The 12,577-nt window shown below is 32.0% G+C and overlaps 1 protein-coding gene and 1 long non-coding RNA gene across 2 annotated transcripts; both read left to right on the plus strand.

The window, feature by feature from the left end:
* Positions 1-1,770: 1,770 nt before the first annotated feature.
* Positions 1,771-6,691, plus strand: LOC130589360 (uncharacterized). The gene is made up of 2 exons (XR_007273466.2): positions 1,771-2,958; positions 6,379-6,691. It is a non-coding gene; the product is annotated as an uncharacterized LOC130589360 (long non-coding RNA).
* Positions 6,692-11,401: 4,710 nt separating this feature from the next.
* LOC104891184 (uncharacterized) lies at positions 11,402-12,310 on the plus strand. The gene is made up of 2 exons (XM_048643138.2): positions 11,402-11,717; positions 11,802-12,310. Exons 1-2 carry the CDS (start codon positions 11,607-11,609, stop codon positions 11,994-11,996), a joined length of 306 nt encoding a protein of 101 aa, XP_048499095.1. The 5' UTR covers positions 11,402-11,606; the 3' UTR covers positions 11,997-12,310.
* Positions 12,311-12,577: the final 267 nt, after the last annotated feature.

Genomic DNA, 12,577 nt, shown 5'->3' on the forward strand with positions numbered 1-12,577 from the left:
ATATTAGCTCATGAATTATTATAATAATATCGTGTAATTAAAAATATATTTTAAAATCGACTTATGACCTGTGTGTTCAGTGACTGATGTAACTAATGTCATGATAAAATGCACGAGAAGTTTTTTTTTTATTAGAAAACTAATAATATATCGATTGAATTTTTTATTTATACAAATTCTTTAGTACCACAAATATACAATAAGTTATTATTACATGGAGGTAACTTTTTGTCATAAATACATCAGTTTTCTTAATCTAGAAGTGATCCATTTAATTTTTAAAAGTTACCGCTTTTACCAATAAAGTTCATTATTCATCTAGATATAATAGTTGGAAACAATTATTTTTAACTTGTCGAAAAATTACATTTTGAACATATTGCTTTAGACCCTTGTAGATTATATGCATAATTTTTCATATATTTTTTTCAATATGTTTGAAGTTCAATACTATTTTAGGTATACTTAATTACATCTAATAGTTGTTTTTTTACTTCATGGTATCTTGTGTAAAGTCATATATATTATGTAGATTACGATCTATTTATATTACTAAAAGTTACACAAGAAACACATGTCACTTCGTACTATAAATTTTCCCAACAAAATAAATTTTTAGTATTTTCTATTTTTCCGCCTGTCCATCTACATTATGGCAAGAAGTCATACGTTTAAGATGTGATTTGGACTTGTGCATAATGCACGGGAATTGTTTTTTTTAAGTAGTTGTTTTTGTTCCAAATTTATTAAATCCATAATAATCAGATTTCATGCATTTAAGGTTGAAATAATATAAAATATAAATTTTATTTCATGATATATAAAAATCATTTTTTACAACATTTTAAACAATCTTTTTAATCGTGATATATACATCTATAAATAGGTACGTAAATGAAACAAAAAACACATTAAAATGCGGGGGAATATTTTATAAATTTAAGATTTTAGGATGTTTCTCCTAAAATCATGGTTGAATATTAGCTCATGATTTAATTTTTTATAATCATATCGTGTAATTAAAAATATATTTTTAAAACTGGCTTATGACCCGTGTGTTCAGTGACTGATGTAACTAATGTCATGATAAAATGCACGAAGAAGTTTTCTTTTGATTAGAAAACTAAAATACATTGATTGACAATTTTATTTATACAAATTCTTTAGTACCACAAATATACAATAAGTTATTATATAGTAAGGATTTTTTTTATGAAAATAAAGTGAAGAAACAATCTTTGATAGCCGAAAATCAAGGAATATAATACTCCATATGCTGCTTGGTCAAGTTTTCTGCTATCAAACAGGTTTTGTAAATGATTTTTATTTCCTTAAAGGTTACACTTATGTGGCAAGTAATTGATTTAATTTTAAAATCCTAACATAACTGGTTCATCTAATTGATTTGTTGCCTAAAATGCTAGAATGATGGATAAAAGGAATTCAATTACGCCTAAAATTATGAGCTGGAAATAGATCTCAAGGCTAATGACACGTGGCAGATTGATGAAAAGCAAAGGAAAAATCGAGGAGCAATGTGAGGCTTTGAATAATGGTGGCTTGACACGTAGGCAGAATTTTTCTTCCTCTAATATTATATATGATGCCCAACTTGTAATAGCCCATATTTTTAAGCAGGTTTTATTAAAAGATAATTGATTTTATTACCTTAATTGTATGTTAAACTATTGTAAAACATTTTTGAAAAGGTAAATTTTAATGTTTAAATAGAATATGAGTTTAAGTTATATTTTTTTTTTTAAAAAGAAAGCCATTCAATTTCTCATCTCTCTCTCGTGGCAATAGGTGATATATGCCATATTTTTACCTTGTTGTCAATCTTCCATCTTCCTTCATCAAGATTAAAAGAAACCCCAAACCAAAATAAAACCCCAAAAATCAAAATTTTCTCTCTCCTCTGATTTTATACCCCGTACTGTGCATGTTCAATTTCTTCATTCTAGAGTCGGAATTTGCCCAAACTTATTGCATGAAAGTTGTAGATCTCGAAAAGTTATTGAACTTAGACCCAAAAATCACTCGATTCGGAGTTCGGAACTATGAGTTACGGCCTTTGCAAGTTTGGTGTTGTAACCTTCATTTCTCTCTCCTCTGTTTTTCGATAATCTGTTGCCTCCATTTTCTCCAACATGCAATCCAAATTTGCTCCTTGTTTCTTCATTAAAGTTGTAGATCTCTTCGAGTTATTGAATTTAGGCACAAAAATCACCCAATTTGGAATTGTGATCTAGAAGATATGCCCTTTGCAAGTTCAGCTTGCTGCTGTACTTTGTGTTGCGTTGCTGCCGTGTTTGGTTTTGTTTACCAACGTTCTTGTTGCTAGGTTGTTGCCTTGTTACTGCCATTGGTTGATACTCCTATCGATTGGAAGGATTAAGCTAAGTTTCTTCCTCCTTTTTCAATTCCACGAATTCAAATACCTCATGCAAATGAGTTTTATTTCAATTTCTGATTTTACAAATGAATTGAGTTCTAAGTCTTGCTTTTGATATGCAAAAAAATCAGTTTGTGGTAGTTTTTTAAACTTAAAGATTGAATCTTCCTCTTTATTTAGTAGATTAAAGCTAAGAATATGTATTAATCCTTCTTATGTCATTTTATAAAATATGATTTTTATCAATTATGTTCTTGATAAGTTCTCTATAAATTCAGACTTGGGATTAATTAAAATTAGAGATTAATATTGTGAGATTGGCTTTCGAATGATAGTTGATTATTGTTATTATTGAGGAATGAAGTTGGCTTGTAAGGATGTGTAATTAGTTGATAAAAGAGTTTAGAAAGTATAAGAGAGTCAATTTATCTTTTCTGAATTGTAGTGTTTGAGAATGATTGTTAATTATTGGTATTGTTGTTGAGGTGTATTATGGTTATCGATCTTTATGGAGCTTGGATATTGAATATAAATCGAAGTGGTAACGAGGATCGGGCGAAGAGGTACACACATGTTCTTCCACTTTCGAACTATATATTTCGATTGATTTTATAAGTTATATAAGTTGATCTTGATATGTTTTCACAAGTTAAACTTGTATTGTATTAGAAGTGTGATTTGTGTTTTACAAGACTTGTGAAATACATGTTTAGGAATTTAAATTCAAAAATAGAAATGAATCATATGTTAAGTTCTACTGACTAAATCTTTCATTATAAGTTGTGGTAAGTTATTTTGTTTTTGAAATCCAATAGTATAAATTGTTCAATAAACCACATCTGAAATATGTAAGTCGTGGATTTTTGGTTACAAAAAGGAGTTTTTGCTATTTTTTTTCAATGTATCTGTAAAATTTGTTTTTCTAAGTTAGTGAGCTATTAACTCACGTCAATGAATAAGTTTCCGGAACTTAATTATGATTTAAGTTGAATTCGTATATATATAGTTACAAGTATATAAAATTTACAAAAAGTTCGATTTTGTTAAGCTATTGTGAATCTAAATATATTTTGTTAATCCAGCGATCATGATTCGAGTTTTGTACATAACCTTGCATATGATTATGGAAAGATAAGTTCTTAACTAAGTTGTTTACCAACTTTAAGAAATATGAATTTGAGTGTTGTAAAATATGAGTTTGAGAATCTGGTTACAATATAGGATCTTGAAAAATTTACACGTGAGCTTTAAGAGTTATGAACTTAAGCTCGAAAACACTTAAGCATTGAGACTCGTGGAACAAATTATATCTTCAAAGAAATACGATTGATAAAATGTGTTTTGTGGACTTGGAAATTCAAGATAGAATGGATGTGAAATGAATTAGATACATGAGTTCTATTTAAGAAATACAATTGTCACTTGAGGGTATTATTAAAAATAGATTCTTATTATATTTATTTTAATGGCGTATTAATAAAGGTTGAATTGTATCATTCGAAGATATCTTCAGTAATACTAAGGAGTTTGGTTATATGAAAAGGAAGATCTACCTTGACATGATTGATGGATAAAGTGGTTGTTGAGAGGTTCTAACTAGGAGTGAAAATGTTGTGTGATGGACTTAAATTAGGGGATAGTAATATGAAAGTGAATTTCAAAGGTCAAATATTGTTCTAAGGGTTAAATAAGTTGTTACAAGAGGTATGTGAGTTCTTATAACCAAAATAAGTATTACAGATTTGAGATATATTGAAATTGGGAAGTAAGATTTGAAATGTGAATGTCGTATTAGTGAAATAAATGACTAAGATATGGGGTGTGGTTTAAAGGAGTATCTACTAGAGAGTTATGAGAGATGATACTTGAAGTTGGGCTGAGGAAAAATATTAGAGGTACAACTTCCTTTATTTGATAAGTGAGGTTATATAAATGAAAGTTGAGGAAAAGATACTCTAGTGTAATAGAGAGCTTGGGAATTGGTAACATGCGCTCACAATAAACGTATATGGTGTTAAGAATAGTATAAATATTGATTTCAAGTACTTGGGAAGTATGATTATGAAGTATGAATTTAAGATTGATTGGGACATTGAGTTTATGTATTGGAATTCTAATCCTCAAACAAAAGGTTACATCATAAAATATTTATGTATGACATGGAAGTACAGAGTGAGATATTTTTGATTTACAACAATAATCGTAGGTGAATTATATACTATAATATGGTCACAAGAGGTCGCATGTATTATAGTAAAAAGATAGAAATACGAGTTACATTCCAGCAACATTGAGGTAATGTATTGGGGATACAAAATCCATCATACTTGAAGAATCTATGTCATGGGAATTTTGAAGTCTATAGTACGGTTGCTAGAGGTTAAGGAAGGAAATTCAAGAATAGAGGGTTGAAATAATCGTGACAATGAGGTGCAGTTGTCGAACCATGTTCCGGGAGATGTTATAATTATAGGTTATGAAGATAGAATGTTACAGGTTATCCGCACTTGGTGTTTGGTGTCGGAAACATTTAGGCAACTTATATAATATTTAATAAATATATATTACATTTGGATTATGTTATGGGTTTTGACTGCAGAAGACATTTGATTTAAATACGTTTTATGCAGATTATTCTCTTTTAAGACATTTGTGGTAAGCAAGATTATTTTAAAATTTGAGAGATTCAAGAATGTTGAATGTGTTATTTGATTCCCAATTCAGTTCTTTTATAGATTGCAAAGAAAGTTTTAAATTGTTATATAGTTCTGAGAATTGAATATGTGATACGATATTTGAAAACAAAGATATAAGTTTGGAAAGTATATGTTTGTGTTATTAAGGAAACAAGTATTATGTTTTAGTTTTGTTTTATGGGGAAAGTGAACAATATTTGTGGAACAAGTTGCTCATTATGTGTTATGGAGTGAATATTGCTCCTTTGTATAAGGTCATGACCTAAAAGTCTTGCAAGCAGAATATGAAAGGTAGGGAGACGTCCCTCAAATGTCTAGAGATATGGCTTATGCCCCTCTCTATTCGTGTTCTCTTCCCCTATTATGTATGTGTGTGTATTTTAAGAAAAGGTTTTTGTGAAAATTAAAGAGAATTCTTTTCGCAAAGTGTACTTGAAATTTTATTTTTGGATTATGGTACTAAGTCATAAGCATATGAAAACTTATATATCGAATATTAAAGGGAATTGCACGAGAATGTAATTGAATACTTAAGTAACTTTTGCATATATCCACGTATAAATACTAATTTTAGATACATCATATGTTCTTTATATTATGGCTAGGGGGAAAATACCTTCTTGATTGTGAAGTATTTTGATTTTTATAATTTGAAATTTATTTGTTTCAATAGATTTTAATCAACTTAATAGTGTTTTAACTGATTAAGCCACCAAAAAGAATTTCTGGATGAACAATGTGTACTCAGTTTCAGTGATCTTGTTCTTGGAACCTAACCTGGTGGGGGGCAGAGTTCAATGTTAGGGTATTTGCAGGTTTTTCTTGGAGGCCCAGAGTGGAGCAGAGTGAGAGTTTAGTTAGAAGATTGTAATTATATTAGTGATTCAGAAGTTATATCTATAAGTACTTAAGTGTTTCTATGAGAATTAAGTATTTTATTATTTGGAATCTAGTAAAGTATTTTGTATTTTGATATTTGGTTTTGAAGTTATTATATGTTGTGGGCCCTGACCCACAGGTCCAGGATCGTTTTATAAATTATGTTTCCGCTGCGAGTGAATATAATTCGAGATTATTAAGTGTTAATTGAGATTTAGGATTGTTAAGTGTGATTAGCTAGCAGCTCGGATGTGCGGGCTGTTACACAACTAGTGGTCCAAGTATAGGTACTTGTAAAAACAAATACAAATCTTTTTCTTATTGTTCATTGATATTAATTAACAATAAGTAATAGTGTACTTAGGCCAATTTTTCCATATTTGAATATTGTTTTACTTGTTATGCTAGATCTATCCACGGCAAGCCCTTCAACACCACATGCAAGTCCTTCTCACTCAAAGGAATGACATCCTTTTTGTTCATTTGATCTTAAACCACAAGTGGGAATGAAATTCAACACGTTGGAAGAGGGAATTACTTTTTATGAAAGTTATGCAAAGATATGCGGCTTTACAAGTCGTTTATCTACTGTAATAAAGAGAAAATTAGATAAAGTGATTAATTCTAAGTATTGTATGTGCAATAAAGAAGGGTTTAGAGAGAATTCGAAAACTGATTTTGAGTGTAAAAGAAAAAGAGCAATGGTTAGATTTGGTTGTCATGCTAGGGTGAAGTTCACACTCTCCAAAGAAGGCAAGTATATGGTTTTTGCATTTCATGAAGGACACACACATGTTTTAGCCACCCCAACCTCCATGCGTCATGTTAAAGAGTCTAGAAACCTCACACTAGTGCACAAAAAGTTCATCATATATAATGCTAGGGCTAATTTAGGAGCCGTTAAGTCTTATAGAACAATGAAAGAGATTGAGGGAGGATACGAAAATGTAGGGGAATCAATGAGTGACTTTAAGAACTTCCAAAGAGATGTGAGGAAACATATAAGAGACTACGATGCACAAATGTTGATTGACACCTTTGAAACAAAGAAGCAAATGTGTAACTCATTTTATTATAATTATGATTATGATGTTTATGAGAAAGGTCACTTGACCAAAGTCTTTTGGGAGGATCTCACTAGTCTCAAGAGTTATAAGATGTTTGGAGATGTATCATTTGATACTACTTTCTCTATGAATGAGTACTCAATGATCTTTGCACCTTTTACTGGAATATATTATCACAAAAGCTGCGTGACATTTGCTGCTGGACTCATAGCTAATGAGACTATATAGTCCTTTGTTTGGTTGTTTAATGCATTCATGAAGGCAATGGGTAATTGTGCACCAAAGATCAAAATCACTGATCAAGATCCTTCCATGAAAATAGCCTTCGAGAAAGTGTTTGGTAATGAGGAGACTATTCATAGGCTATGCATCTGGCACATCATGGAAAAACTACCAAAGAATATTGAGTCTGATTCGGGTGAAGACACAGAATTCTTTATAGAATTTTTCTCTTGTGTTTGGAGCAAAGAAATTGAACTAGAGGAGTTTGACAGGAAGTGAGATTCAATATTGTCCAAGTATGATTTATCTGAAAATAAATGGCTCCAACACATGTTTACCATTGAATAAAGTTGGATACCAGCCTACTATAGGAATGTCCCTATGTCTGGAACTATGAGGACAACTTCGAGATCTGAAAGCGAGAACAACTTTTTCAATAACTTTACCACTCCTCATATTACTGTTTTTGAGTTTTGAATGATATATGAGAGTGACATTGATGCCCAAACATACAAGCAAACAATACTAACATATGACTCAAGAAATTCAATGCCCCAAAGAAAGACTCATTTGGACTTGGAGATTCATGCATCGGAGGAATTTACGCATTCTATTTTCTATGAGTTCCAAACGGAGTTAGTACTAGCTTGTTTCTATTGCAATATCCAGAGCATGACAAATGAAGAAGAGTTCGAGAATATATGCATTATTGATCGAAAAAGATTCAACAAGGTTTTCAAAGTACTCTACAACAAACTTGAAAAAAATGCACATTGCTCATGTAAAATGTTATAAAGAGAGGGCATCCCTTGTAGGCATATGTTGTGGGTGATCAAACAAAAGGAATGAAACATTTTCCTAAAGGGTTTATAATGAATCGGTGGAGTAAGCTTGCATTGAATAAGCCTCTCTTAGATTTAGGAGGCAATGTGATTGAAAACTTCTGAAGAAAAAAGTTGGAGATTTGTGGTTTGAAATCTTTAGTTGTGTGAAACTTGTTGAGCAAAAGGAAGAGTACATTGAAGATTTTGCACAAAGAATAAAGAGTTTCAAGGAAGAATTGTTTTCTAAGGATAGTCATGAGAAATCCATAGACAAAGGCAAAGAGATAGAAACACTTATTGGTTGTCCAATTCCAAGTGAAGTCTCCGTCTTAAATCCAAACATATCAAAGAACAAAGGAAGACAAAAGAGGATACAAGGAAAGATGGAAGAGGCCATTGAGAAACGTGAGAAGCCTCTTAGACGATGCAGGGCATGTAGGGAACATTCATATCACGACAGTCGGAATTGTAAGAACAAAAAGGTTGATTGAAATGGTAAGAATGACTAATTGATATTTTATAATTCATACATATTAATGTTTCGTGTTGACTGTTGAGTAGTCAATGATAGATATTACCATTTGGAACAAATTATTGTTGCTTAAGTGCCAATAATAACACATTCACTATCAACATTCACTAATCTAGGTGAGCGACGAATTGATTGAATAATATCACTAGGATTTCTTTCCTTCCTTTTCTTTTGGCAAGGGGACGAGACAATAGGAGGAGAAGGGACACTGAGAGGAGAAGAAGTTTGAGATGAATCAATTCCTAAATCAAAGGAGGGCATATCACGGTTTCTAGTTCCCATAGGTCTCTTTGTAAAGGATCTCTCTATCTTCTCAAAAGCATCCTAAAAGTACGGGGTCATTAAATAACTCATCAGCCTCATCTACAAAAACATTTCCACTTGTACTACAATGATCATTTGGTTGAACATTCAGATTACACTCAGTGCTTTTGTTGGAGTCATTGTAAACTTCCATCATACAATGAGCTAAGGTTGATAACTTGTCAATAGCTTTAAAATTTGAAAACTCAGATTTTGCAACTTCAATGGCATTGACAAAAGTGCTAAATGCTATAGCAAGACCATTCGCTGCATCAGTTACAACTTTAATACAAGACTATAAAAATAGAACGATATAGTTAAAGAATCATATATGAATAACATATGTGAGCATTATTTGTGCATTAAACAAAAAATATATCTTTTTAGAATCCTTAGTATCATGCTCATGTCCAAGATTAATATTTTCTTCAGTATTCCTCCCAATAACTAGTTGTGGCTTGACAACTCCGGTCCCAAAGTCACCGGCCATGGTCAATTCGAAGTCCCGTCTATAAAAAAATATCTTCTCGTCTCCAACAACTCAATAGAGGGAACTTTCTCTCAATGGATCGACCCATAGAAGAAACGCGATCCATATAGCACAACTACAAAAAAAAAAAAAACAGTGAAGCTTAGTAAATGACTTGGATCATTCATATTAAAGCAACAAAGAAAAAACAAGAGTTGTGTAGGAATTACCACCAAAGCTATGATAGGGCCCGTAAACATGGAAGAATCAATCCACTCTCTTCTAGAATCGGTTAGACACTCAATACCATATTGACACCAATTGAACTTAGAAATCAAGTCAACATCTCTAACACATTTCAAAATCTTCAAGTGGGGCTTGCCTTTTTCAATACTCCTAAACATAGTAGAAACAACCAACATGACAAAGTTCTTTTAAAATTCTCTCCGCCCCTCTTTTGTTCCTTCATTTTATCCACTATGTCTTTGATCCGCAATTCGTTTCTAGATTTACCTAAATGCTCAAGATAATTAATCAACAATGCATCATTATCCCGACTTCCACTTTCAACTATTTTTTCTCCCATTTTAGGCAAGCCAAAAACTAAATAAAAATCTTCAATATTAATAGCTATTCCTTTTCATAAAAACTATAGAGCTACTATATGGATTAAAGTGACGTAATAGCCAACAACATAAATCACTAGGTAACTCATTAGTTTTAAGATTAAGTAAACCCCCAAAGCAAATTGATTCTACATCACGTTTTTGTTCACAAGATAAGCCACTATCAATAAATTTCATTAAAGAAGAAGGTGACAATTTGGAAAACTGTTTTTCTGTTGTAGGGGGAGGGGGGTGAGCGGGTTTAGGCTTAGGTTTAATTGCAACAATAGGTAAAGATATATTTTTTTCTTGTAATTGCTCGATCCTTGCTTTTATAAGCATTTCTTTTGTACGAACTCCCTCCATGTTTCTAAGAACCTGTGATGAATGTGTGAAAGTAAGTATTAGAAAACTGTGTCAAAACTTGGCGATATACTCAATCTAATTGGGATGAAATTATGTCTACAACAATCAACTGATTTCCAATTATGCAAATTGAGACACATCACTTATCTTTTTTTGGGTGTGTGATAGTGATGTGTCTCAATTTGCATAATTGGTGATCATTTGATTGTTGTAGACATATTTTCATCCCAAGTAGATTGAGTATATTGCCAAGTTTTGACACAGTTTTCTAATACTTACATTCACACATTCATCATAGGTTCTTAGAAACATGGAAGGAGTTCGTATAAAAGAAATGCTTATAAAAGCAAGGATCGAGCAATTGCATGAAAAAAATGTGTCTTTACCTATTGTTGCAATTAAACCTAAGCCTAACCCCCCCCCCAATACAAAAGAAAAACATTTTTCCAAGATGTCACCTTCTTCTTTAATGAAATTTATTGATAGTGTTTTATCTTGTGAGCAAAAACGTGATGTAGAGTCAGTTGGCTTTGGGGGTTTACTTAATCTTAAAACTAATGAGTTACCTAGTGATTTATGTCGTTGGCTATTACGTCACTTTGATCCATATAGTAGCTCTAGTTTTTTTTATGAAAAGGAATTAGCTATTGATATTGAAGATTTTTATTTAGTTTTTGGCTTGCCTAAAATGGGAGAAAAAATAGTTGAAAGTGGAAGTCGTGATAATGATGAATTATTTATTAATTATCTTGAGCATTTAGGTAAATCTAGAAACGAATTGCGGATTAAAGACATAGTGGATAAAAAGAAGGAACAAAAGAGTGGCGGAGAGAATTTTCAAAGGAACTTTGTCATGTTGGCTGTTTCTACTATGTTTAGGAGTAATAAAAAAGGCAAGCCCCACTTGAAGATTTTGAAATGTGTTAGAGATGTTGACTTGATTTCTAAGTTCAATTGGTGTCAATATGGTATTGAGTGTCTAACCAATTCTAGCAGAGAGTGAATTGGTTCTTCCATGTTCACGGGCCCTATCATAGCTTTGGTGGTAATTCCTACACAACTCTTGTTTTTTCTTTTTTGCTTTAATATGAATGATCCAAGTCATTTACTAAGCTTCATTGTTTTTTTTGTAGTTGTGTTATATGGATCGCGTTTCTTTTATGGGTCGATCAATTGAGCGAAAGTTCCATCTAGTGAGTTGTTGAAGACGAGAAGATATTTTTTTATAGACGGGACTTCGAATTGACCATGGCCGGTGACTTTGGGACCGGAGTTGTCAAGCCACGGCTAGTTATTGAGAGGAATGCGGAAGGAAATATTAATCTTGGACATGAGCATGATACTAAGGATTCTAAAAAGGTATATTTTTTGTGTAATGTACAAATCATGCTCACATATGTTATTCATATATGATTCTTTAACTATATCGTTCTAATTTTATAGGCTTGTATTAAAGTTGTAGCTGATGCAACGAATGGTCTTGCTATAGCATTTAGCAATTTTGTCAATGCTATTGAAGTTGCGAAATCCGAGTTTCCAAATTTTGAAGCTATTGACAAGTTATCAACCTTAGCTCATTCTATGATGGAAGTTTACAAGGACTCCAACAAAAGCATTGAGTGTAATGTGAATGTTTAACCAAATGATCATTGTAGTACAAGTGGAAATGTTTTTGTAGATGAGGATGATGAGTTATTTAATGACCCCGTGTTTTGGGATGCTTTTGAGAAGATAGAGATCCTTTACAAAGAGACCTATGGGAACTAGAAACCGTGATATGCCCTCCTTTGATTTAGGAATTGATTTATCTCAAACTTCTTCTCCTCTGAGTGTCCCTTCTCCTCCTATTGTCTTGTCCCCTTGCCAGAAGAAAAGGAAGGAATGGAATCATAGTGATATTATTCAATCAATTCGTCGTTCACCTAGATTAATAAATGTTGATAGTGAATGTGTTATTATTGGCACTTAAGCAGCAATAATTTGTTCCAAATGGTAATATCTATCATTGACTACTCAACAGTCAACACGAAACATTAATATGTATGAATTATAAAATATCAATTAGTCATTCTTACCATTTCAATCAACCTTTTTGTTCTTACAATTCCGACTGTCGTGATATGAATGTTCCCTACATGCCCTGCATCGTCTAAGAGGCTTCTCACGTTTCTCCATGGCCTCTTCCATCTTTTCTTGTATCCTCTTTTGTCTTCCTTTGT

Source organism: Beta vulgaris, chromosome 4, assembly GCF_026745355.1.
Source record: "Beta vulgaris subsp. vulgaris cultivar EL10 chromosome 4, EL10.2, whole genome shotgun sequence".
In the NCBI taxonomy this organism is placed as follows: Eukaryota; Viridiplantae; Streptophyta; class Magnoliopsida; order Caryophyllales; family Amaranthaceae; genus Beta; species Beta vulgaris.

What these genes read in the sequence shown, in the direction of transcription:
- LOC104891184 (XM_048643138.2), top strand. Translation starts at nt 11,607, where the DNA reads ATGGCCGGTGACTTTGGGACCGGAGTTGTCAAGCCACGGCTAGTTATT. An exon ending in ATACTAAGGATTCTAAAAAG is followed by an intron (nt 11,718 to 11,801) that starts GTATATTTTTTG and finishes CTAATTTTATAG; the next exon opens with GCTTGTATTAAAGTTGTAGC.